Genomic DNA, 25,599 nt, shown 5'->3' on the forward strand with positions numbered 1-25,599 from the left:
GAGACCCTGTGAAAGTGTGCCTAGTCTGTGCAATGCTGTACCCTACGCTAAAACTCAACTAGTGAATGGTAGCGTTCAAAACATTCACCAATGCAAAGACCAGGATTGTCAGGACAGGAGGGACAATAATAGCGGGTGTCACGCCTATATCCGCGCTTGCTGCAGACATGACATCTTTTTTGGGGGGTTCGTTGGGTAGGGGTACTCGGGAGGACATAAAAATGCCTCTCATGCAGCCGACTGCATTTGGTTGGGGATGTGAATGGGGGAAGTACGGGCGCTGCAGAAGCGGTGGGTTCCCAATTAGGATTGGCGAATGCAGCAGGAAGGGCACTATGGGCACGATGGGCCTGTGTTTGTCTTTTTGGTGGCAGCGGGACACTACTTGTGCTTGCCACCTCACCAGCTTCAACTGCACTTATGGGACTCGCCACGTCACCACGTGTTACTGCAGTGCTGGTTTGACTACGACCGGGGTGTACTAGGCCGCTGGCGCTTGCCAGTTCACCAAAACGCTACCAAAAAACGTTAGCGATCGCAGGGATCAGGCCTGACTCTGCGAACGCTGCAGTTATGCGTTTAGTGTTTTGTAAGTGTCAGTGATCGATCGATACTGCACTTGGGTGGGCTGGGCCGGGCCGGGCGGAGGGGCAAAACGCAGGTGCTAGCAGGTATCTGGGCTGATCCCGCTAACACTGCGTTTTTGGGAACCCTAAACTGCTGGTGACGCTAGTATAGATCTGATCGGATCAGATATTGATGCGATCAGATACTATACCACTAAGGGAGGTGTACGGTGCGTGCGTGGGTGTTAGCGGTACTGGCGCTAATCTGACGCTGCCTGGGGCTGGTGCTTGCCAGTTCACCAAAACGCTACAAAAAAAACTGTTAGCGATCGCAGGGATCAGGCCTGACTCTGCGAACGCTGCAGTTATGCGTTTAGTGTTTTGTAAGTGACAGTGATCGATCGATACTGCACTTGGGTGGGCTGGGCTGGGCCGGGCGGAGGGGCAAAACGCAGGTGCTAGCAGGTATCTGGGCTGATTCCGCTAACACTGCGTTTTTGGGAACCCTAAACTGCTGGGGACGCTAGTATAGATCTGATCGGATCAGATATTGATCCGTTCAGATACTATACCACTAAGGGAGGCGTATGCTGCGTGCGTGGGTGTTAGCGCTACTGGCGCTAACCTGACGCCTGGGGCTGGTGCTTGCCAGTTCACCAAAATGCTACCAAAAAAACTGTTAGCGATCGCAGGGATCAGGCCTGACTCTGCGAACGCTGCAGTTATGCGTTTAGTGTTTTGTAAGTGACAGTGATCGATCGATACTGCACTTAGGTGGGCTGGGCGGAGGCACAAAACGCAGGTGCTAGCAGGTATCTGGGCTGATCCCGCTAACACTGCGTTTTTGGGAACCCTAAACTGCTGGGGACGCTAGTATAGATCTGATCGGATCAGATATTGATCCGATCAGATACTATACCACTAAGGGAGGCGTATGCTGCATGCGTGGGTGTTAGCGGTACTGGCGCTAATCTGACGCTGCCTGGGGCGACGCATATCACCGCCGGGCGATCAGGGGGCTAAACCTTTATTTGGTAATAAACGGCGGGTGCCCTGACACTATAAAAAATAAACAAACTAACCAGCGTCATCCGTAACGGTTATACGGTGATCAGTGGTGAAAGGGTTAACTAGGGGGCAATCAAGGGGTTAAAACATTTATTAGGTAGTATATGGGGGTCCCTGACGCTATAAAACGCTGACGGCGAACCTAAATATTTACCTCACTAACTAGCGTCACCAGCGACACTAATACAGCGATCAGAAAAATGATCGCTTAGTGACACTGGTGACAGGGGGTGATCAAGGGGTTAAAACTTTATTAGGGGGGGTTAGGGGGGTACCCTAGACCTAAAGGGGGGTAATACTCACTGTCCCAACACTGTAACTGTCACAAACTGACACTATGCAGTAATCAGAAAAAAAAAAAAAACTGCTGGTGTCAGTTTGTGACAGGGGGGGGGGGGGTGATTGGGGGGGGATCGGGGGGCGATCGGGGGGGGGATCGGGGTGTTTTGTGTGCCTGGCATGTTCTACTGTGTGTGTGTGTGTTGGTGCACTCACATAGATGTCTTCTCTCCTCGGGCCGGAACGGAAAATACCGACCCGAGGGGAGATGACATCACTTCCTTTGCTGCTGTTTAGCATACAGCAGCAAAGGAGTGTTTTCATTGGCCGGCGGCGATCGCGAGGGGGGGGCCACGAACGGATGGTCTCCCCCTCATCACCGATCGCCGCTGGACAAAAGACGACCGCCTCGGGCACCGGGGGGGGGGTCCGATCGGACCCCCCACCCGCGGAAGGCAAATCACGTACCCTGTACGTGATTTTGCCTGTCCGTGCCACTTTGCCGACGTACATCGGCGTGAGGCGGTCGTCAAGTGGTTAAAAAAAAAAAAAAATTTGGATACTTATTATAGCAAAAAGTAAAAAATATTGTGTTTTTCAAACTTGTCACCATTGTTTTGTTTATAGCACAAGAAATAAAAAACGCAGGGGTGTTCAAATACCACCAAAAGAAAGCTATATTAGTGGGGAAAAAATGATAAAAATTTCATTTGGGTACAGTGTAGTATGACCGCGCAATTGTTATTCAAAGTGCGACAGCGCTGAAAGCTGAAAATTGGCCTGGGCAGGAAGGGGGTGAAAATGCCAGAAGGAAATAAATAACTAAATGCATGTGGTAATTAAGTAGTGGTCCAGGCATGCCCTATTTAAGGAATGTCATAATATAATAGTTTTTATAATAATTTTGAGTAGTATCTGCCTTTTTGGATCAGTTCTCTCAACAGTAATACATAGAAACCTAAATATAGAAATATGAAAATCATTGGGGTTGATTTACTCAAAGTATAACTAAAAGAACTTTTTTTTAGTGTTGGATAGAGTGGACGTGGATTAGAACACCTGTCAATTTTTATTGCTGTGTGCCCCCATTAGGTAAATTCACCTTCTCTACTCGTCCTGTTTACCATTATCATTGAAAGTGAAAGTGAATGAAAATACCAAATTTTGGGTTGTCCCCAGAAAAGTAAAGGGGACACTTTCCAATGGGAACACAGATTAAAAAATAAATAATCATTTTAAAAAAACGGATAGGGGTTATAACCCTCCCTTACTCTACCTAAAATGGGGAAAAAAAAGTTGTGCCTATAGTTCTACTTTAAGAAAAATAGACTGTGCAATTTGCAAGTTGCTCCAGAGCTTAGTACATGAGGTAAATCTTCACTTTACAAAGAATACCCAATCACATTCAAGGAAAAAAACAGAATTTTTGCTTGCATATGATTGGATGATGGAAGTCAGGAGAGCTCCTACTCATTTACCAAGCTCTGGAGCAACTTCAGTTGCAAAGTGCACAGTCTATGTGCCTTTAGTAAATCAACCCCATTACGTTTAGTAAATCCACATTACAAGTAATAAAACATACTCTTTTTCTCCTGTCATTTCACCAAATTTGTTTGAGACTTTTTTTTGTGTATATAAGCACATGCATGCATCATTTGCTGCATAAAAACTCCCAATCACTCCAAACACTTCAAATCACTTCTAATCCCTTGTTAGAACATATGTCATATACAGTATGTAGTGGGTAGGGATGAGCTTCGAGTTCGAGTCGAACTCATGTTCGACTCGAACATCGGCTGTTCGCAAGTTCGCCGAACAGCGAACAATTTGGGGTGTTCGCGGCAAATTCGAATGCCGCGGAACACCCTTTAAAAGTCTATGGGAGAAATCAAAAGTGCTAATTTTAAAGGCTTATATGCATTTTTTTGTCATAAAAAGTGTTTGGGCACCTGGGTCCTGCCCCAGGGGACATGGATCAATGCAAAAAAAAGTTTTAAAAACAGCCGTTTTTTCAGGAGCAGTGATTTTAATAATGCTTAAAGTCAAACAATAAAAGTGTAATATCCCTTTAAATTTTGTAGCTGGGGGGTGTCTATAGTATGCCTGTAAAGGGGCGCATGTTTCCCGTGTTTAGAACAGTCTGACAGCAAAATGACATTTCAAAGGAAAAAAAGTAATTTAAAACTACTCGCGGCTATTGCATTGCCGGTCCGACAATACACATAGAAGTTCATTGATAAAAACGGCATGGGAATTCCCCACAGGGGAACCCCCTGAACCAAAATTTAAAAAAAAAATGACGTGGGGGGTCCCCCTAAATTCCATACCAGGCCCTTCAGGTCTGGTATGGAAATTAAGGGGAACCACGGCCAAAATTAAAAAAAAAATGATGTGGGGGTTCCCCCTAAATTCCATACCAGGCCCTTCAGGTCTGGTATGGATATTAAGGGAACCCCGCGCCAAAATAAAATTAAAAAACGGCATGGGGTCCCCCCAAAAATCCATACCAGACCCTTATCCGAGCACGCAACCTGGCAGGCCACAGGAAAAGAGGGGGGGACGAGACAGCGCCCCCCCTCCTGAACCGTACCAGGCCACATGCCCTCAACATTGTGAGGGTGCTTTGGGGTAGCCCCCCAAAACTCCTTGTTCCCATGTTGATGAAGACAAGGGCCTCATCCCCACAACCCTGGCCGGTGGTTGTGGGGGTCTGCGGGCAGGGGGCTTATCGGAATCTGGAAGCCCCTTTAACAAGGGGACCCCCAGATCCCGGCCCCCCCTGTGTAAAATGGTAGGGGGTACAAAAGTACCCCCTACCATTTCACTAAAAAACTGTCAAAAATGTTAAAAATGACAAGAGACAGTTTTTGTCAATTCCTTTATTTAAATGCTTCTTCTTTCTTCCTTCTTCTATCTTCCTTCATCTTCTTCTTCTTCTGGTTCTTCTGGTTCTTCTAGTTGTTCCTCTGGTGTTCTCGTCCAGCATCTCCTCCGCGGTGTCTTCTTCCCTTCTTCTCAGGCCGCTCCGCATCCATGATGGCATGGAGGGAGGCTCCCGCTCTTCTCTTTATCTTCTTCTCTTCTTCATCTTCTTCTCTTCTTCATATTCTTCTCTTCTTCATCTTCTTCTCCGGGCCGCTCCGCATCCATGCTGGCATGGTGGGAGGCTCCCGCTTTGTGACGCGTCTCCTCTTCTGATAGTTCTTAAACAACGGGGGGGGGGACCACCCGGTGACCCCGCCCCCCTCTGATGCACGGGGCATGACGGGACTTCCCTGTGGCATTCCCCGTGACGTCACAGGGAAGTCCTGTCAAGTCACCGTGCGTCAAAGGGGAGTGGGGTCACCGGGTGGCCACCGCCCCCCGTTATTTAAGAACCATCAGAAGAGGAGACGCGTCACACAGCGGGAGCCTCCCACCATGCCAGCATGGATGCGGAGCGGCCCGGAGAAGAAGATGAAGAAGAGAAGAAGATGAAGAAGGGAAGAAGATGAAGAGAAGAGCGGGAGCCTCCCTCCATGCCATCATGGATGCGGAGTGGCCCAAGGAGAAGAAGGGAAGAAGACGCCGCGGAGGAGATGCTGGACGAGAACACTGGAAGAAGAACCAGAAGAACCAGAAGAAGAAGATGAAGGAGGATAGAAGAAAGAAGAAAGAAGAAGCATTTAAATAAAGGAATTGTCAAAAACTGTCTCTTGTCATTTTTAACATTTTTGACAGTTTTTTAGTGAAATGGTAGTACCCCCTTACCATTTCACACGGGGGGGACGGGATCTGGGGGTCCCCTTGTTAAAGGGGGCTTCCAGATTCCGATAAGCCCCCTGCCCGCAGACCCCCACAACCACCTGCCAGGGTTGTGGGGATGAGGCCCTTGTCCTCATCAATATGGGGACAAGGTGTTTTGGGGGGCTACCCCAAAGCACCCTCCCAATGTTGAGGGCATGTGGCCTGGTACGGTTCAGGAGGGGGGGCGCTCTCTCATCCCCCCTCTTTTCCTGTGGCCTGCCAGGTTGCATGCTCGGATAAGGGTCTGGTATGGATTTTTGGGGGGACCCCACTCCATTTTTTTTTTAATTTTGGCGCGGGGTTCCCCTTAAAATCCATACCAGACCTGAAGGGTCTGGTATGGAATTTAGGGGGACCCCCACATCATTTTTTATTTAAATTTTGGCAGGGGTTCCCCCACTTCATTTTTTTTTTTTACCTTTTGGTTCGGGGTTCCCCTGTGGGGAATTCCCATGCTGTTTTTATCAATGAACTTCTATGTGTATTGTCTGACCGACAATTCATTAATAGCCGCGAGTAGTTTTAAATGACTTTTTTCCTTTGAAATGTCATTTTGCTGTCAGACTGTTCTAAACATGGGAAACATGCATCCCTTTACAGGCATACTATAGCCATCCCCCAGGTACGAAATTTAAAGGGATATTACACTTTTATTGTTTGACTTTAAGCATTATTAAAATCACTGCTCCCGAAAAAACGGCCGTTTTTAAAACTTTTTTTTGCATTGATCCATGTCCCCTGGGGCAGGACCCGGGTCCCCAAACACTTTTTTATGACAATAACTTGCATATAAGCCTTTAAAATTAGCACTTTTGATTATTCATGTTCGTGTCCCATAGACTTTAAGGGCGTTCGCGTGTTCGAACAAACTATTTTCCTGTTCGCATGTTCTGGTGCGAACCGAACAGGGGGGTGTTCGGCTCATCCCTAGTAGTGGGGATACTTTATTGGGTTATTCTTCCCAGTGACCACAAGTGTATGGAGCATTCTTCCAATGACCATCACACTAATGTATCATCAGTTGTAGATATAGTAATTTTTAACAGGGGTTTCCTGAGAATGGAAAAATATTTCAAGGGTTCCTCTGTGTTGAAAAGGTTGAGAAAGGCTGCTTGAAAGTGTAACTGAAGGCAAAACTTTATTTTTCATTTTGGGTAGAGTAATGGAGGGTTAGACCCCCGGCAGTTTTTTACCATCTGTGTCCCATTGAGGATATTTACCTTCACTTCCTGTCCCATCGATAAAACTGGAAGTAAGAGGAAATCGCTTGGTCACCATTGGAAAATTTCCCCCCTATTACTTTTCTGGGGACAACCCAGAATTTAGGATTTTCTTTTCATTTCTCTTGCAGTAAAAACCTAATAAGTGTTCTAATACCTCTAATATTGCCTCTAATACCTCTCCATCCTATCCAAACCTAAAAACAAAAGTATTTGCTTTAGTTATACTTTAAAGTTGATGTAAACCCTCACATATACCCAGTGAAGTGAACAGCCTCAGATAATACACAGAGGTGAAACAAATCTCCCTACCTAAGTTTTACTTGTATATCTGCTGTCTTTCCGTTTCTGCATTCTTTAGAATGTGCACATTGTGTTACAAATCTTTCTTCTTGTTTCAGCAATAAATAGGGGTGGGTGTGGAGTCTGGGCTTGCACTTAGTGAGAGCTGATTGGAGGAAAGGCACCCACCCCCCTTCACATAGCCAGAGGAATGAATAAACTTGCAGAGCTGTACTGTGAATAGACAAGCTCTCTGCCTATCTATCTCTAAGCACCCACCCTGACAAAAATTTCAGGCTGCTTTTATCTCCTGTGTCAGAGAACTTGTCAGAAGTTATCATGCTGATAACAGAGGAACAGAGCAGCAGAAAGACATGGGACTTAGAGCTTAGGAGAGAGATAAGTAAACACTACAAATATATGGGCCCAGGTCAGATTTTATGAATGGGGTTTACATCCACTTCAAGTAAATACAAAATATCTTTATAAATGTCAAATATTGAAACAAAATAGTATGAAAAATCACACACATATATAAATACCCTTCTTCCACCAATAAAAAAGACAACATTGTATTTTATATTGGTGGAAGAAGGGTATATATATACTTGATTTTTGAGAATATTTTTATTCAATATTTGACAATTATAAAGATATTTTTTATTTAATTAACTGAACTTAGTAAAAATAAACCATGATAAACCATGTGTGTCCTGTAAAAACAGCTTCTCTTTGGTATTCTAGTCATCTTTTTTCTTTTGTATTAATACATGTGCTGCAGTAATAGTAGACCATTTTACCTCTTTATTAGCAATAAAAACTGACAGGGCTTCTAATCCTTCCCCATTGTATCCATCCCACTGGATATCGCATGAGATAAGCTACCACATAGTTTCATGAGATAAATACTGCACATTTCAGAAAAATACTGCATGCAGTATTTTAGAAGCTTTTTTAGTGAATGCCAAAGAATGTTTTGAAAAATGCTACACAGTATTTTACTGCATTTCTTAAAGTAGTAGATACCATTTTGTGAATGGAGCCCAGTGTTAGGGTCAGTGTCAGCATTGATGTCAGTGGCAGTGTGTTTTAAGTAGCATGGAAAGAAATGCACAACCCTATTTCTGGGCCCTACTATGGATAAAAACATTTAATGCACAAATAGTTGGTATCCCCATGCAAGTCAGGAGTAGGATAATATACTTTGGGCTGTATCTGGTGGTGGATCATGTTAAAATGGAAGTTTAGTCAAATCCTAATGCTAAACCTACTCTCTGCTACATTCTAAGCCTAATCCATCTTGCCCTGTAAATAAAAAAATGCTATACTTACCTGTTCTGCAGTCACTCTGGTTCAGTCACCTGTGTGCAGGAGACAACTGACAACAGCTGGGAAATGCCTGAGAAGTGACGTCACCCATAAACTTACTACGGGGCTTCCGTTGCCGGCTGCCTCTCCTGCACACTCCCACACACTAAAGCCGCCGCTTACAGCTTAGCCTGTCACCGAACCGAAGCAGCTGCAGAACAGGTAAGTATATTGATTTTTTCTTTACAGGGTTAGATAGATTAGGCTTAGAATGTGGCATAGAGTAGGTTTAGAGTTAGTTTTGACTAAACTGCCACTTTAAGAAATATACAGCTAAAGTTTAAAATGGAATAATTCATCTGGATACACTTTAGGGCCAAAAATGTATTTGTTTGCAAATGTGTCAACGAGTTTAAGGAATAATTCCTGTAATGTTTGTAATATGTGTAATACGTGCTCCGCAGGCCAAATGAGCCACCAGCTGCAGAGTGAAGCAAAACATTTACCAATGGCATTATTACCACTGCTAAATGTGAGAGTGTCCTCCTGGCTGGCAGGGAGGTTGCACCCGTCAGAGTCCTAACTAGGGATGAGCTTTATGTTCGGGGCGAACATAAGTTCGCCCCGAACATTGGCTGTTCGCCCGTTCGCCTAATAGCGAACAATTTGGGGTGTTCGCGGCAAATTCAAAAGCCGCGGAACACCCTTTAAAAGTCTATGAGAGAAAGCAAAAGTGCTAATTTTAAAGGTTAATATGCAAGTTATTGTCATAAAAAGTGTTTGGGGACCCAGGTCCTGCCCCAGGGGACAATTATCAATGCAAAAAAAGTTTTAAAAATGGCCGTTTTTTCGGGAGCAGTGATTTTAATAATGCTTAAAGTGAAACAATAAAAGTGAAATATTCCTTTAAAGCTGCAGAGTGAAGCAAAACATTTACCAATGGCATTATTACCACTGCTAAATGTGAGAGTGTCCTCCTGGCTGGCAGGGAGGTTGCACCCGTCAGAGTCCTAACTAGGGATGAGCTTTATGTTCGGGTCGAACATAAGTTCGACCCGAACATTGGCTGTTCACCCGTTCGCCGAATAGCGAACAATTTGGGGTTTTCGCGGCAAATTCGAAAGCCGCGGAACACCCTTTAAAAGTCTATGGGAGAAATCAAAAGTGCTAATTTTAAAGGTTAATATGCAAGTTATTGTCATAAAAAGTGTTTGGGGACCCAGGTCCTGCCCCAGGGGACAAGTATCAATGCAAAAAAAGTTTTAAAAATGGCCGTTTTTTCGGGAGCAGTGATTTTAATAATGCTTAAAGTGAAAAAATAAAAGTGAAATATTCCTTTAAATTTCGTACCTGGGGGGTGTTTATAATATGCCTGTAAAGTAGTGCATGTAGTAGTGCATGTAGTGCATTGTTTAGAACAGTCCTAGAGCAAAATTACATTTCTGAAGGAAAAAAAGGCATTTAAAAGTACTCACGGCTATAATGAATTGTCGGGTTTCTGCAATACACATAAAAGTCAACGGCATGAAAAAAACGTCATGGGATTCCCCCACAGTCCATCACCAGACCCTTCAGGTCTGGTATGGATATTAAGGGGAACCCTGCACCAATTTTAAAAAAATGGCGTAGGGGTCCCCCTCAAAATCCATACCAGACCCTTCAGGTCTGGTATAGATTTTAAGGGGAACCATGTGCCAAAATAAAAAAAATGATGTGGGGGTCCCCCTAAAAATCCATACCAGACCCTTATCCGAGCATGCAAACTGGCAGGCCTAGGAAAAGACGGGGTATCAGAGAGCGCCCACCCTCCTGAACCGTACCAGGTCACATGCCCTCAACATGGGGAGGATGTCAAGGGCCTCATCCCCACAATCCTTGCCCGGTGGTTGTAGGGGTATGCGGGCGGGGGCTTATCAGAATTTGGAAGCCCCCTTTAACAAGGGGACCCCCAGATCCCGGCCCCCCTGTGTGAATTGGTAATGGGGTACAAATGAGCCCCTACCATTTCACAAGAAAGTGTCAAAAATGTTAAAAAAGACAATAGCCGTTTTTTGACAATTCCTTTATTAATGTCTTCTTCTTTCCCTGCTTCTTCTCCCATCTTCTTCTGGTCTTCCTTCAGTTTTCTTCTTCTTCCTCCATGATATTCTTCCCCCGATTCTTCCTCTGTCTTCCCCTGCTTCTTCCTCTGGTTCTCTGCTTCTTCCTCCGGTCTTCTCCTCCGGCATCTTTCTCCGGCTTCTTCCACGCTTCGTCCTCTGGACGATCTGCCTCAATGGGAGTCTCCCGCTGTGTGACACTTCTGTTCTTGTGACAGCTCTTATATAACTGATATAAATATATAAAGTGCCACCCAGTGACCACGCCCCCCTCTAACGCACTGGACTGTGGGGGAATCCCATGCCTTTTATGTGTATTGCCGGGACTGACAATTTATTAATAGCCGCAAGTACTTTTAAATGACTTTTTTTCCTTTAGAAATGTCATTTTGCTCTCGGACTGTTCTAAACGTGGGAAACATGCGCCACTTTACAGGCATACTATAGACACCCCCCAGGAACGAAATTGAAAGGAATATTTCAATTTTATTGTTTCACTTTAAACATTATTAAACTGCTCACTGCTCTGGAAAAAACAACCGTTTTTAACTGTGACAGACCTAGCCGGGAGAGAGATTTTTGGAGGGGACTGAATGCTAGCCTATCGATCGTGGGCCCTGGCATTTTGGGGAATGGTGCTCTTTGTGAGCTGTATGCCTGAGGACCCTTGAGGTGGTGTTACTTTGGATTCAGGTCCATATCCCCCAAGAGACACAGACTCTGGGGACCCTGGATTTGCCATATTAGAAATAGTGGCTGATTCATAATGCTGGGACAAATACTGGTAGGAGATGCTGATGTCAATTCCAGCCACCTGTCTATCTGTTGCCTGCTAGAATGTGTTTATTGTAAATAAGTCTAGTATGGGATCTAAGAGTCATTAGATCCTCATTGTTGTTTGTGTTAATTAACTCTGCTATTATGTGAAGAAGAGTTCTGTGTTGATTTGTGATAATGTTGATTGTGTTTTCTGAGCTACAAGACGGCCAGTCTGACCTAAAGGTCATGACTGAGTCATCTAGGCTGTCTAAATGGATTAGTTAATTAACCCATGTTAATTAGGTTTCTGGTCACAGGTGTATGTTCAGAGTAATATGAGCAGGAGGTATGCACCTCCTCTTTTACTGTATAAAAGAGCCTGTATTCCTTTCAATAAAAGAGATTCCTGGTTGAACTTACATACAGCCTGCCTGGTGTTTGTTCTGAGCTATCACAACTGGATTTGAACGGCACATAGCTGTAGTTCTAGTCCCAGAGCATCGGATGACCGAACCATCAGATGTTGCAATCTGATTCAATAGCCACAGAGGAGTGTCGGGAGAGTGGAACCGAGCGAGCAAGGGCTCGTTACATTAACCACTTTAAGACCGGGTCTCTTTTTTAGATGTGGTGTTTACAAGTTAAAAACATTTTTTTTTGCTAGAAAATTACTTAGAACCCCCGAACATTATCCTTTTTTTTTCTAACATCCTAGAGAATAAAATGGCGGTTGTTGCAATACTTTCTGTCACACCGTATTTGCGCAGCGGTCTTACAAGCGCACTTTGTTTTGAAAAAATACACTTTTTTGAATTAAAAATAAGACAACAGTAAAGTTAGCCCAATTTTTTTTTAGATTGTGAAAGATAATATTACGAGTAAATTGACACCCAACAAATTGACACCCAACATTCAAAATTGCACCCGCTCGTGGAATGGCGACAAACTTTTACCCTTAAAAATCTCCATAGGCAACATTTAAAAAATTCTACAGGTTGCATGTTTTGTGTTACAGAGGAGGGCTAGAATTATTGCTCTTGCTCTACCAATCGTGGTGATACATCACATGTGTGGTTTGAACAATGTTTTCATATGCGGGTGCTACTCACGTATGCGTTCGCTTCTGCATGTGAGCTCGGCGGCACGGGGCGCGTTTTAAATTTTTAATTTTTTTTCTTATTTATTTTACCTTTTAATTTTTATTTTTACACTGTTTAAAAAAAAATGTGTCACTTTTATTCCTATTACAAGGAATGTAAACATCCCTTGTAATAGAAAAAAAGCATGACAGGACCTCTTAAATATGAGATCTGGGGTCAAAAAGACCTCAGATCTCATATTTACACTAAAATGCAATAATAAAAAAAAATGTGTCATTTAAAAAAATAAACAAAATAAATTGGCCCTTTAAGAGCTATGGGCGGAAGTAACGTTTTGACGTTGCTTCCGCCCTGCAGTGTCATGGAGACGGGTGGGGGCCATCTTCCCCTCACTCGTCTCCATGTCAGCCCAGGGGACAGACGCGGTCGCCTCCGCCGCTGCCGACGGCTCCGGTAAGCGGCGGAGGGCACCGGATCACGGCGGGAGGGGGGCCCTCTCCCGCCTCCAATAAAAGAGATCTTGCGGTGAATCCGCCGCAGAGACCACTTTTATCTTGTACCGGACCACCGGCCGCACACGGGGATACCGGGGTTATGGCAGCTAACTGCTGCCATAACAACGATATCCGTCCCCAAAGTAGGGATGTACATCGGCGTGCGGCGGTCCGGAAGGGGTTAAAACTTTTTTTTGCATTGATACATGTCCCATGGGGCAGGACCCAGGTCCCCAAACACTTTTTATGACAATAACTTGCATATAAGCCTTTAAAATGAGCACTTTTGATTATTCATGTTCGTGTCCAATAGACTTTAACGGCGTTTGCCTGTTCGAACAAATTTTTTGCCTGTTCGCATGTTCTGCTGCGAACTGAACCGGGGGGTGTTCGGCTCATCCCTAGTCCTAACAACCAGTGACTCATCTCTGCCAGGCAATTTCAGCTGTCCACTGGGGGGTTCCTAACTGATAGGACAGTGTAAACAATAAATAAAAAAATGTAAAGAAAACAGTGTGTGATCCCCTCCAAAATTCATACTAGGCTATTAAGGTTTGGTATAGATTGCAAAGGGAGCCCATAAAAACAAACCCAAAAAAATTTGGGCCCCCCAAATTCCATACCAGACCCTTTAAGTCTGGTATAGATTTTAAAGTGCTTGTAAACTCTGTTACACCACTTTTACCTACAGGTAAGCCTTTAATAAGGCTTACCTGTAGGGACCATAAATATCTCCTAAACTTGCACAGTTTAGGAGATATTCAGTACATGTGTTGTTGCTGACGTCATCAGCGCATGCGAACTGAAGACACGGGCCGCTGGTACTGTTTTCTTTAGGACTCGTGCCATAACCAGCAGGAGTGATGTCATCGTGGCTCCAGCCAATCACAGCGCCGGAGCCACGAACCCAGACGAAACTCTGGTGGAAGATGTCTGCCGTGTACTCGGAGTGTCAACACCGATTCAGGGCCTCATTCTGAGGTAAGTATTTCATAATGAGCTAATATGCGATGCTTACTAGCTCATTATGCCTTTGTCTTGCAGGGTTTTTTTTTTTTTTTGGAAGTTTACAACCTCTTTAAGTGGGAACCTCAAACAAAAAGCTGGAAAAAAAAGTGTGAGCCCCCTCCCCAAAATCTATACCAGACCATTATCCAAGCATGCAGCCAGGATGGCCAGTAAAGGGAGGGGAGTTGCAATTATATGTACAGTTTACTAATACACGCTAAAGGTGCAAAACTGGGTTTACGAGATTTGTTTTACTTTCCTCAGTAAGTGGTTATTTACAACATAAGCCAAATTAATGTTATTACAAATCCTTCTTTTTTCTATTTCAAAGGATAGTTTTAAAAAATACTCAAAGAAAAGGATATTTTGGGTCCACCCTTTTACAACAGGAGACAAAAGTACATTTAAGACATTTAAAGACAGAAGATCTGTTATCGGTAAAGCTCTAATAGAGCCGGAGAATAAGGTTAGTTCATTTATTTTATTATCATATTTACAGCAGACATGAACTTATAGCATTCTAATGCCCCGTACACACGGTCGGACATTGATCGGACATTCCGACAACAAAATCCATGGATTTTTTCAGATGGATGTTGGCTCAAACTTGTATTGCATACACACGGTCACACAAAGTTGTCGGAAAATCCGATCGTTCTGAACGTGGTGACGTAAAACACGTACGTCGGGTCTATAAACGGGGCAGTAGCCAACAGCTTTCATCTCTTAATTTATTCTGAGCATGCGTGGCACTTTGTGTGTCGGATTTGTGTACACACGATCAGAATTTCCGACAACGGATTTTGTTGTCGGAAAATTTTATAGCAAGCTCTCAAACTTAGTGTGTGGGAAATTCCGATAGAAAATGTGTGATGGAGCCCACACACGGTCGGATTTTCCGACAAGGTCCTATCACACATTTTCCGTTGGAAAATCCGACCGTGTGTACAGGGCATTAGATTACATGAACTTCATGCAAGAATACAGTGATTTAAAGTAAATTTACAAAAATCTGAACATCCGATGTGTTTGTAAAATTATGAAGATTTTCTAGAGCACTGTTAAAGCTGAAACGTGGGCAAAAACTTTGATGTTTGATTTAGCTACCAATAAACCAATAAGGAACCTCTAAAGATGTGTGCCCCGTTGGTGGCTCTGCGTCTTTCTTTAAAAAGGTTACCTACATGCAAAACCTGGTGGTGATGATACCACCCATGAAACTGATAGTCGAGGCTGGAGCACAGCAATCACAGCTGGTTACTTGCTTTGAAGCCTATCCATTCAGAAAACATCTTGTATTCCTTTCAAAGGTGTTCTGCGATTGGGGAAGGAAAATCATGACATTCATTACCCCACCCCCCTGTCCAATCACACAGCACCTTTGAAAAGAATGCAAGATGTTTTCTTAAATGGAGAAGCTGTATAGAAAGCATCCCATTATAATAACATGTTTGCCAGCTGTGAACTTACATGCAAATCTTCCCAGAATGTGGAGAACCTAGAGGCAGAACATTATAACATTTAATCTAAAGACTTCTTTGCACTGGTAGGGCATTGCTTACAGCTGGTGCTTATACAGTTCCTATCCTCTCCATTGAGCTGGGGTCTATTGGGATCCATATGTTTATATAAGCAATGTGAAATACTATTACAGACTTGCTTTAGCGTGTTGTGGATCCCCATATCATATGGATGAATTGTGGATGTAATTTTTTGTGGCACTAAATCTTCCTACTCAATGAGAGATTGATTACACATTAAATGTTATGGCTCTCTTGCTAGCTGAAATTAAGAGACTCCCTGTTTTTAATTCTTCTATGTTAATAACAGAGGTTTTACCCAGCCCTACACAATTCCACAAGTTAAGATACAGTTATGGTTATAGAAAACCCTATCATGTTCAGATAAATATTGGTTTGCAGATGCCTTTGCATAAGACCACCTTTTATTTATAATAAATCCTGTTTTTACTTAACTATATTCTGCCTGTTCCCTATATGTCCTTTTCTTTTGCTTTGTATATGTAGCATCTCCTTAGCCAGTGGCGCCGGGAGGGGGCTCCGAGTGGGCCATGAAAAAGCCATGGTCTCATATTGACCATTCAGAATTATTAGCCCAGAGTCCCAAAGCCTGGGGCTGGCCGGGAACTTGGGGCTACATACCTCAGCAGTGTAAGCATCTATACAGCACATCCAGTGACTGGTGGGCAAGCTGGGGGCTTACAGCAGTAATGAGAGTGAGAGAGAGTGGTGCTGTCAAATCTAACCTCTGATGTCGGTGATGGGCGGGGCTGATATACGGGGCTCTGCCCCCTTTTTAGAGAGCCAGTGCATAGACAAACAGATGGCGTGTATACATTGCTGACCGGGGAGGAAGGTGGCAGGGGGCAGGACCAATTGTAACTACTGTACTGTATGTGCACCCGCAGTGTGTATAATTCAGGTTTACTATAATTCAGGTTTATTATACACCACTGAGGGTGCACATACAGTAGTTACAATTGGTCCTGCCCCTGCCACCTTCCTCTCTGTCCCGACGATACAACACATGCGCATGTAAATACACTAGTGTCTGAGGGAAATCTTGGTCAGCTTGACATGGCACTGCTCCTGGTTTTTAACATTGGTCTCTATGGGAAATCTTGGTCAGCTTGACATGGCACTGCTCCCGGTTTTTAACATTTAAAATTGGCATCTATGGGAAATTTTGGTCAATGTGACATGGCACTGCTCCCGAACCATAAGTGACAGGGACACCAAACTCAGGGAGCACGTTAAGGGGACCCAGGACTACTTAATGGTAGATTACCTAGGCCAGCTGGCCGGCCCCAAATTGTATATGTTGTAGTCCTGGGTCCCTTCTTGGTGCTCCCTAAGTTTGGTGTCTCTGCCACATATGGGGCGGGGGGGCTGTGTAATGCAAAAGGGGTCCAGAGGTGTTGGGGGGTGGCCCTGTGTAATGTAAAGGGGTCCAGAGGTGTGGGGGCTGTGTAATGTAAAGGGGTCCAGAGGTGCTGTCCCATCAAAATGTTATAATTGGTGTTAAACTCACCTGTAATCCAGCAGTGGGTAAAGGTCCCTGGCGCTGATCTTCACGCCCCCTACTGATGTCGGAAGGGGGCGTCGTGGGATCAAATTTATCTTAGGGCTGAAGCCCCTGGTCTTTTTCTCACCTAGCAACACCCCTGGCTTACCCCTGGTAAGTGGATGAGAACCCCCAGGTGGCTTAATGGGCTAGCATTTCACACCTTTATGGTAAAATCTTACACCCTTTTTTGGGCCGAAGAAATGGGACATCACTTTGAAACCTCATTAAATTAAAACTCCCTTAGAGAAAGCTCAATGAAAGCAGAAATAACTATTCAAGGTCAGGCTACCTACAACCTAACCTAGCTGTGACACTAAGTTTAGATTAGGGACATCAACTTATGGCATGGTCCCTACATATGTTACTTTTGCTTTGGTAGCATATCTTGAAATCATATTAGCAAGTCAGTAATCATGTGAATAAGTTATGAATAAGCTTGCATAATCTAATATTTCTTTAATCATTTGGGGTACCCTCCACTCATCTTTAAGTAGTGTCCTTAATTTCTGGTGTTGTATTTTCTGAAAAGTTGCTTAATGTTCAGCCCCTCATTTTTCTTATAATTCTCCTACTGAACTTTTCTTTAATACAATGCCACCCAGAAGGGAGCTTTACAACCTCACTGATCTAGAGGACAAGCCTTAGAGAGAGTATATAGCTAGAAACATTGAGATATATCAGGCATTTTGCACCTCCTCCAGGAGCTAGATTCTTCTTTGTGGAGCAGAAGGATGGGTTCTCGTCATGGTAGCTGATTTACTAGAGAACTGTTTCATACCATTGACTTACTTTTTGCAGCTTAGGCTCACAAATGTGAAAGTCATTGTATTGAGAAACCTATCTCTTAAATTCTGAGAATAATAATGGGTATGAATCTATTTGCCCTGGAAAAATAAATAGCACATTAAAACTTAGGACTGGAACATAGCAGGCTATTTTAAATTTTTTGTAATTCTGCATATTCAGCAAAACAATATCGTTGATGTTGTTATGTTTGTTATCATATTGTTTGTATATTTTGCTCTTTAAAACATAGGTGCGTTGCATAACAGTGCAGAAAATCAGATATGTGTGGAACACTTTGGAAAGAAATTTTCAGAAAATTGGGTGAGTTGAAACTTTCAAATTTTATTGGAAAAATGTTAACTCTGTTAAGAGACCAAAAATGGCTGCAAGTATAAAGTCCAGACACCTAGATGCATCTTACTTTATAAAACTGCAGCAGGCTCCAAAACCTTATGGTCAAATGACAGACTGTTCATTCTGTTAGTGCCAACATTTGCCTGTGTCCTCTTGCCTCTTGCACATTCCTAGTGACCAGTGAGACTGCATATTGTAGTGACGGACCAATAGGAATAAGGCTTTGGTGGAAATACCAGCAAAGCACTATCATTTGTGTAAAAGTTTCAGGGCTTTGTCTGCCTGAATGGCATGACATTTGGCCAACTTCCAAATGGGCTATCTGAGTAACTGCTGATGTCTTAGAATTATCCACTTCTAAATGCAAACAGCATGCTATAAAGCAAAGCCTAGAAATGTAAAATAGTGTTGAAGGTTCCACCTGCTGGCTTAAAAGAAGAATGCAATAAATCACATCTACCTTGCTAAAAAAAAAAAAAAAAAAAAGAAAAAATATATTCATAAACATTTGCTGTCTATGACCACCATATCTTTTACTTTAACCGAATGACAAACGTTATTCTAGGAGGATGCAATGTTGCGTCCTTCCTTTTCTGGTGCTCATGTTTGGCCTGGGGGCTGCACAGAGGCGCGATCTGTGACCAATCTTGTATCAGTGTACTGGGCTGCTGTGACTGGCCCTGCTATCATGTGATCACTGTGACCAAGCGTTCTCATGAAAAATGGCTGTTATTCAAGGTGCCATTGCTTACTACTGTGATCTCCATGATTGGTCACAGTGATCACATTATACAGAGCCAATCAAAGTAGCCCTGTACCATGTAATAGCTGTGGCCAATCACAGCAATCACAATAGTAAACAATGGCATCATGAATGGATGCCAAACAGACAGAAATGATTGCTTATACTGTAATTATTGCTGTAAAAAGCAATCATAGTATAAAATAAGAAAATCTTGATCACCCCCTAGAGCAGTATCGTATGGTGACACTGCACTGCTCTGGTGACAGTATGTAAAAAAAAAATTGTAAAAAAAATAATGAAAACAATGTAAATTTTTTATTTATTTTTTATCATACAGTCACTAGAGGAAGTGCAGTGTCACTGTGTTGACATTGTACTGGTGTGGCGGCGATCCTGCACAATGGTTGGCTGCTCTGATATCACTGTATGTCAGTGCCGCCAACCATTGTCTTTGATCATCGCCATAGCAATGTCACCAGACTGGTGATGTCAGTCAGTATCCCTAATCATCACCTCACCATCATTGTCCCTAATCACTGCTGCTCACTTACAGTGTCCCTAATCACTACCGCACCAGTCACAGTTTCCCTAATCACCGCCACACTAGTCATATTGTCCCAAATCACTACTACCACACAAGTCATATTGTCCCTATTCACTGCCACACCAATTACAATATCCCTGATCCACACCAGTCATGTTGTTCCTAATCACCACCACTCCAGTTACAGTGTCTTTGATCACCACCACTCCAGTTACAGTGTCTTTGATCACCACCACACCAGTTACAGTGTCCCTAATCACTGTCACACCAGTTAAAGAAACTCTGATCACTGCCACATCTGCCCCATTGTCACCAGACAAGTGTAAGCCAGCAACAGTGTCTCTGATTATCACCACACCAGCCCAAGTGTCACAAGACCAGTGTAAATCAGCAGCAGTGTTCCTGATTGATGACACACTAGTCCCCAGTGTACCCAGACCAGTGTAAACCAGTGTTCCTGATCACCTCTGCATAAGTCCCACTATCACCTAACCAGTGCAGCCAGCAACAGTGTTTCTGACCACCACCATACCAGTGCAGTAATTCCTCTCCCTGCTGCCTGTACTAACCCTATCCTGTTTATTGTCCATGTTTCTGCCTGCTGCCTGGACCAATAATGGCCTGTTTGCTAACTATTTGTCTGCCTGTGCCTGAACTGACCCATCTGCACATCCCATTGACTATGTTCCTGCGAGACACCAGTCCCAGCCATCCCATGTGGACAACTGCACTCCTGGAACCTCAGGAACTCTTTTGTTTTTCCTTTCTTCAGCCCTCTGTACTTCTTGGCCAGTGGACATGGCATTCCTGGGCGCAGCCACATACCAGTAGGCTAGGCTTGTTTGGCTTATAGGAATTGGGACTGCTATAGGTGACGCTACATTAAGCTATATTACCTGAACACTCATACAGAGATTACCTTTACAATAAATTGATTTTGACACAATTTGTTGATTTGTGTGATATGCAAGATACAATGTCTGGTATATAATTAGTCCAGGCACTAAAAAAGTCTCACATGTTGTATTGCCATACTTGGGAGGAGTAGTAGAACGTGTTTTAGTTTATAATTCTAAGTATACCCATGCTGTGTGTGATAAATATCCTATTAAATTGACAACTTTGTGTAATAAAATTAAATTTCATTTTCTTTCCTCATTTTCCAAAAACTGTGGCAAAAAAATGAAGTCTTCAAAAGACTCACAATGCCTTTCAGCAATTACCTCGGAGCGTTTGCTTTCCAAAATGTGGTCATTTTGTGGGTGTTTCCACTCTTCTGGTGCTCCAGGGCCTCCAAAAATGGATAGATAGTCAGGAAATCAGATGCGTATCTTATGGTCCTTGAAAGCACAAAGGCGCTCATTGGACTTTAGGCCCCGCCATATATCTAGGCTGTGAAAAAATCCTGCATGTGGTATCCCCATACTCAAGAGGCATAGCAGAATGTGTTTTGGGGTGTAATTATAAGTATGCATGTGCTGTGTGTGAGAAATATCTTGATAAAATGACAACTTTGTGAAAAAAAAACATTTATTTAATTTCTTTATTTTCCAAAAACTTATGACAAAAAAATTACAATTAAAAAAAACTCACCGTGTCTTTTACTAAATACCTTGGACTGTCTACTTTCCAAAAAGGGGTAATTTTGGGTGGTATTTGTACTGTTCTAGCATTTAATGCCTCAAGAAATTAGATAGACAATTAGTACATTGGGTTTGATCAATTTTCAATCTTTTTTCAAAATTTTTGGTTATGTTTTCATTTATATAGCAAAACATAAAAATTACAGTGGTGATTAAATACCACCAAAAGAAAGTGCTATCTATCTCTGATAAAATTTCCATTTGGATACAGTGTTGCATGCCTGAGTAATTGTCATTTAAAGTGTGACAGCACTGAAAACCGGCTTAGGCAGGAAGAGTGTGAAAGTGTCTAGTCTTGAGTTGGTTAAAAAAATAAAACTAATGATATAATTCTTGATATATTTATATTGCAGCATTTTAGAAGATGAGTACTCTTGCTCAGATATACACACAACCTTTGGCTCTGGTTTCACTCAAGAGGAGCAAGAGATCCGGTATGCGTTTAACACAATATACTATTATTTACAATATAACCAGTTAAGCAGCAGAATTTTAGCTGATCTTTTGTTCTTTCTGTGTAAGTAATATAACTTGTCTTATTTATTAACAGAATGCAAGTATGTGGCTTAAATGCAATTGATGTAGAGGTTGCCCCAATCTGGAAGCTGCTTTTCAAAGAGGTGAGAGACTATTTAACAGGAGAACAAAGCCATACAGTATTTAGAAACAGAGCAGTATCAATCGTGTCTGAATGAAGGTGTGTAGTAGTGCACACGTAAGCCAATAAACAGTGTCAATGCACCAGATTTAAAAAGTGTTTAGTAAATTCCCTCCTACCTGTTTGACCTGGTTGGCAATCAGTGTTTGACAATAGAAATGATCATAAGTGTTACTTGGTGCTCCAGTTATAAGGTCTATTCATCCTGTCATAACACTTTACGAGAAGATAAAAGGTGCTGCTGGTTCTCAAAAAATGATTAGTGTTTAGCTTGAAAGCAGGGCCAACTATGACAAAGCCACCTACTCATTCCACTGGGGGGCCCGCTTCAAATCAGGACTGACTAAGGCCTGGACAGCTGGTGTACATACATGGCTGGTTATAAACCCTTCACTTATCTACACAGCAACAACAGTCCATTCACTCCAGCTCCTCAGTCTGGGGGGTTGTCTGTTTGAATTTTATTTTCTAGTAGAAACTTGGATGGGGTGTAGGGTGATTTGGGATACTTCAGAATTTCTTAACAATTACAGGAAAACACTTCACTTTGCTAAGCCTCCCTGTACAGTCTCTATGCAGGAGCAAGTACAGATTAAAGAACTGAGTCCTGTTTTAAAAGCTTTCGCAGACAGAACTACCACTTTCTCCTCTGCACAAAAGAAACAACACACAATCGCCAGGCCCTTGAGCTCAAGTCAGTACTCACAATGTCATAGGATCACTGGATGCCTCCTTCCAGTATTCACAGGACACTCTTCATTGAGAAACAGGTTAATGCTCACAATGCAACAGGGCAGCCAGATCTCTTCCAACTTCCGTGGGGCACTCTTCAGTGAGCTCTCCAGACCAAGTCCTTAGGTGAGATTCCTTTGATTACTTTCAGAGAAGGATTTTAGAAGTAGACCCCCCCCCAGCTATGCCACAGCTGGGACCTTGATGAACATTTAGAAAACTCCAGCAGTCTGCCTAGAAGAGCTGACTCCTTCAGGCTGCAAACTCCTCCATTAGGACAAAAATAGGGCTGCTCCAGTCCTCAGATTCTTTTTGTGCTCTCTAGCTACCTACTGGGCACACCTCTCCAGGGATTGGTTGAAGTCCTACAAATATTCAGACTGCTTATTTGACTTTCCAGCCCACTATGGTCTAGAAATATCTTGAATACAGGGAGATACAATCAAACCTGCAGCCTGTGAAGCACAGAACAGTGCAAAACAATCAACAACTGCTCCACTGGTTACAAAGGAGCCAAAAAGAACTAAACTTGCCTAACATCCTAGCAACTTAACTAGGAGGGTGCTACAGGTGTATCAATATAGTACTATGATCTAACAGTGTGCTGCCCCTCACATCTCTGTATTCTGTACACTGCTTCACTCTAAGGGTGCTGCTTCCAGGTGCTGAATACACAGGAAAATGGACTATTAATGGACTATTTGTTTTTAACATATGTTTTATAACATATTTATGTGTGCATGTTTTCACACTTAATTTATATGTGTATATATTTCAGTTGCCATACAACCTTATGCTATCACCTTTATCTAGCGCCGCTATTTACTATTTTTTGCCCCTCACATCTCCATGGCGACAGGCATCTACTTCAATAACTTCAAAGAAGCCAGAGTCACAGTACAACTCCATTTTATTGTATTGGAGATAGTTAATAATAACAGTCTATAATACATGAATGCCCTTTCCAGCAGCAATAAGACAATTCCTCTTTATATGGCAGCGTACCGCTCATAACACAGTATAGAAGTGCCCATCCACTTCACCTGTGTCCATCAATGCAGCCTACATGTGTCCATCAATGCAGCCTACCTGTGTCCATCAATGCTACTTCACCTGTGTCCATCAATGCAGCCTACCTATGCAGGGAAAGAGAGGAGAGGAAGAGGATTGTCGGCCGGATCATCAGAGCCCCGAGGAACTTCGCTGTAACAGCTTTCATTTCAATCTCCATGTGTTCCCCTCACTCACTGTCACATACAGCCCCGCCTCCTGGCCCAGGGACTTTGATATATGTCACACGTAGCTGGATTGGATGGGTGTTCTGTCTATCAAAGTACCCGGGCCAGGAGGCAGGGCTGTATGTGACAGCGAGTGTGGGGAACACACGGCAAATGAAATGAAAGCTGTTACAGCCATGTTTCCACGCTCTGATGATCCAGCCGGCTCTCTCTTCTCTCTTCCTCTGGGCGATCACTGGGAGAAGAGCTCCCATTCAACCCCGCCTGCTGGCGGTGCTCGCCCCCCCCCCCCCACTCCATGGCAGCCCACGCTCACCAGCCCTCATTTTCCACTTGAAAAATGCGAGTAGGCGAGAGCAAAATTTGAGGGCTGATATACATATACACTGTACATACTATATAGCTTGGAGTAGATTGTTTTGCTCCTCAACAAAGCTGAAGTTTCAATATAAATACACACTAACATCTTTAATTTATGCCTTTAACAGGTTTTAAATCCTTTCTACGTTTTTCAAGCCTTCTCACTGAGCCTTTGGTTTGCTACTGGATATACTGAATATGCTGCAATACTTGTTGTTATTACAATCCTGTCAATTATGGCCACAGTCTACACTCTCAGGAAGGTAGGTGCATTAAGCTAATATTATTGTAAATCATGCCCTAAAGGAAACTCTTTATGAGAAACACGTGGAGGCTGCTATTGATGGCTTCATTACTAGATGCCTGGCTATCACATTGTCCTTCTGGTTTCAGCGGTTTGGGTCACCGCCTGGGGACAGGTGACTGACTTTATTATGATGTCCCTGATCTGCAAGTCAGCGGTTTAGAAAAAAAATCCAGATAGTTAACATTAATTGAGTGAAATTTAAATGTATAAAGCGTTGTGTATCATAAACAATTATTTATTTTTCTTTATAAATAAATACTTAATTTTACCAATGTTTTCAACCTGTTTTACATCTCAAAGCTGCACATCTCGTGCAGCCTCCTTGAAGCCCTTACTGTATACATACAGTGCATGGTGACAACAGTGGACTGTGTCTGTATAATTTAGACATTGAAAGTCCATGTTACAGAGTGACAGCACAGGAGAACAACTGGGAGACAGAGACAGAATCATCTCACCCTATAACAGGAGTCAGGGCCAGTTTTAGTTAAAGTGGGGCCCTGGGTAAAAATTTAAGTGCGGGCCCAAATGCTTAAATTCTATTTTCTGTGGCAGGGTGTCTCAATGAAAGAGAGATTTAAAAAGTGATGCTTATAGCGTGTATGGCAAGATGTGGGAGAGGCAAAATGTGTGTGTTTTTATTAATTAAATAGAGCTACATTTTTCAGGCTGTATATGCAAGCAACACAATAACCCATCCCAAGCAGCAGAATAACACAGATATATCAACTAGAGACGGTTCAACAATTGTACAAAAAGAAAGTGAGGTAGTTCACAGAAAGTGGGCTTCAGAAATCAGCAGCATACACCCCTCCATATTCAACATAACACCTACTTAGTGTATAATACTAATTGCTTTTGCAGGTGAATGTGTTCTTCAGGTTAGCTATGAAAGTCAAGACCATACAGACAGGCAGGCCTGGGGGGACATTGTTATGTGTGAATCAAGCCATGGCACCTACTGCGCTTAGCCATATTATGCTAAGGTGTGGCCTACAGTGCATATTTAAAAAAAAAAATATATATATATATGTTTATTTATTTATTTTTGCTGAGAAATCACTTTGAAAGATGATCCATGTAGCATTAAAGTGTTACTAAACCCACAACAGTAAAATCAGTCTGTATATGCAGCATAGCATGCTTGTTATACTCACTGTGGAGCTTAAGGGGTTA

At 42.9% G+C, this 25,599-nt stretch overlaps 1 protein-coding gene across 2 annotated transcripts in view; it reads left to right on the forward strand.

Moving 5' to 3' along the window:
* The window catches only part of LOC141139846 (probable cation-transporting ATPase 13A4), a 268,626-nt gene that overhangs the window by 11,178 nt on the left and 231,849 nt on the right, over positions 1-25,599 (forward strand). For both annotated transcript variants that reach the window (XM_073626375.1, XM_073626374.1), the window contains exons 3-7: positions 14,301-14,435; positions 18,093-18,163; positions 21,482-21,562; positions 21,679-21,748; positions 24,245-24,379. In XM_073626375.1, coding sequence (XP_073482476.1) covers positions 14,301-14,435; positions 18,093-18,163; positions 21,482-21,562; positions 21,679-21,748; positions 24,245-24,379 — 492 coding nt within the window. The remainder of the gene's footprint in view (positions 1-14,300; positions 14,436-18,092; positions 18,164-21,481; positions 21,563-21,678; positions 21,749-24,244; positions 24,380-25,599) is intronic.

Source organism: Aquarana catesbeiana, linkage group LG04 (assembly GCF_042186555.1).
Source record: "Aquarana catesbeiana isolate 2022-GZ linkage group LG04, ASM4218655v1, whole genome shotgun sequence".
Classification (NCBI taxonomy): domain Eukaryota; kingdom Metazoa; phylum Chordata; class Amphibia; order Anura; family Ranidae; genus Aquarana; species Aquarana catesbeiana.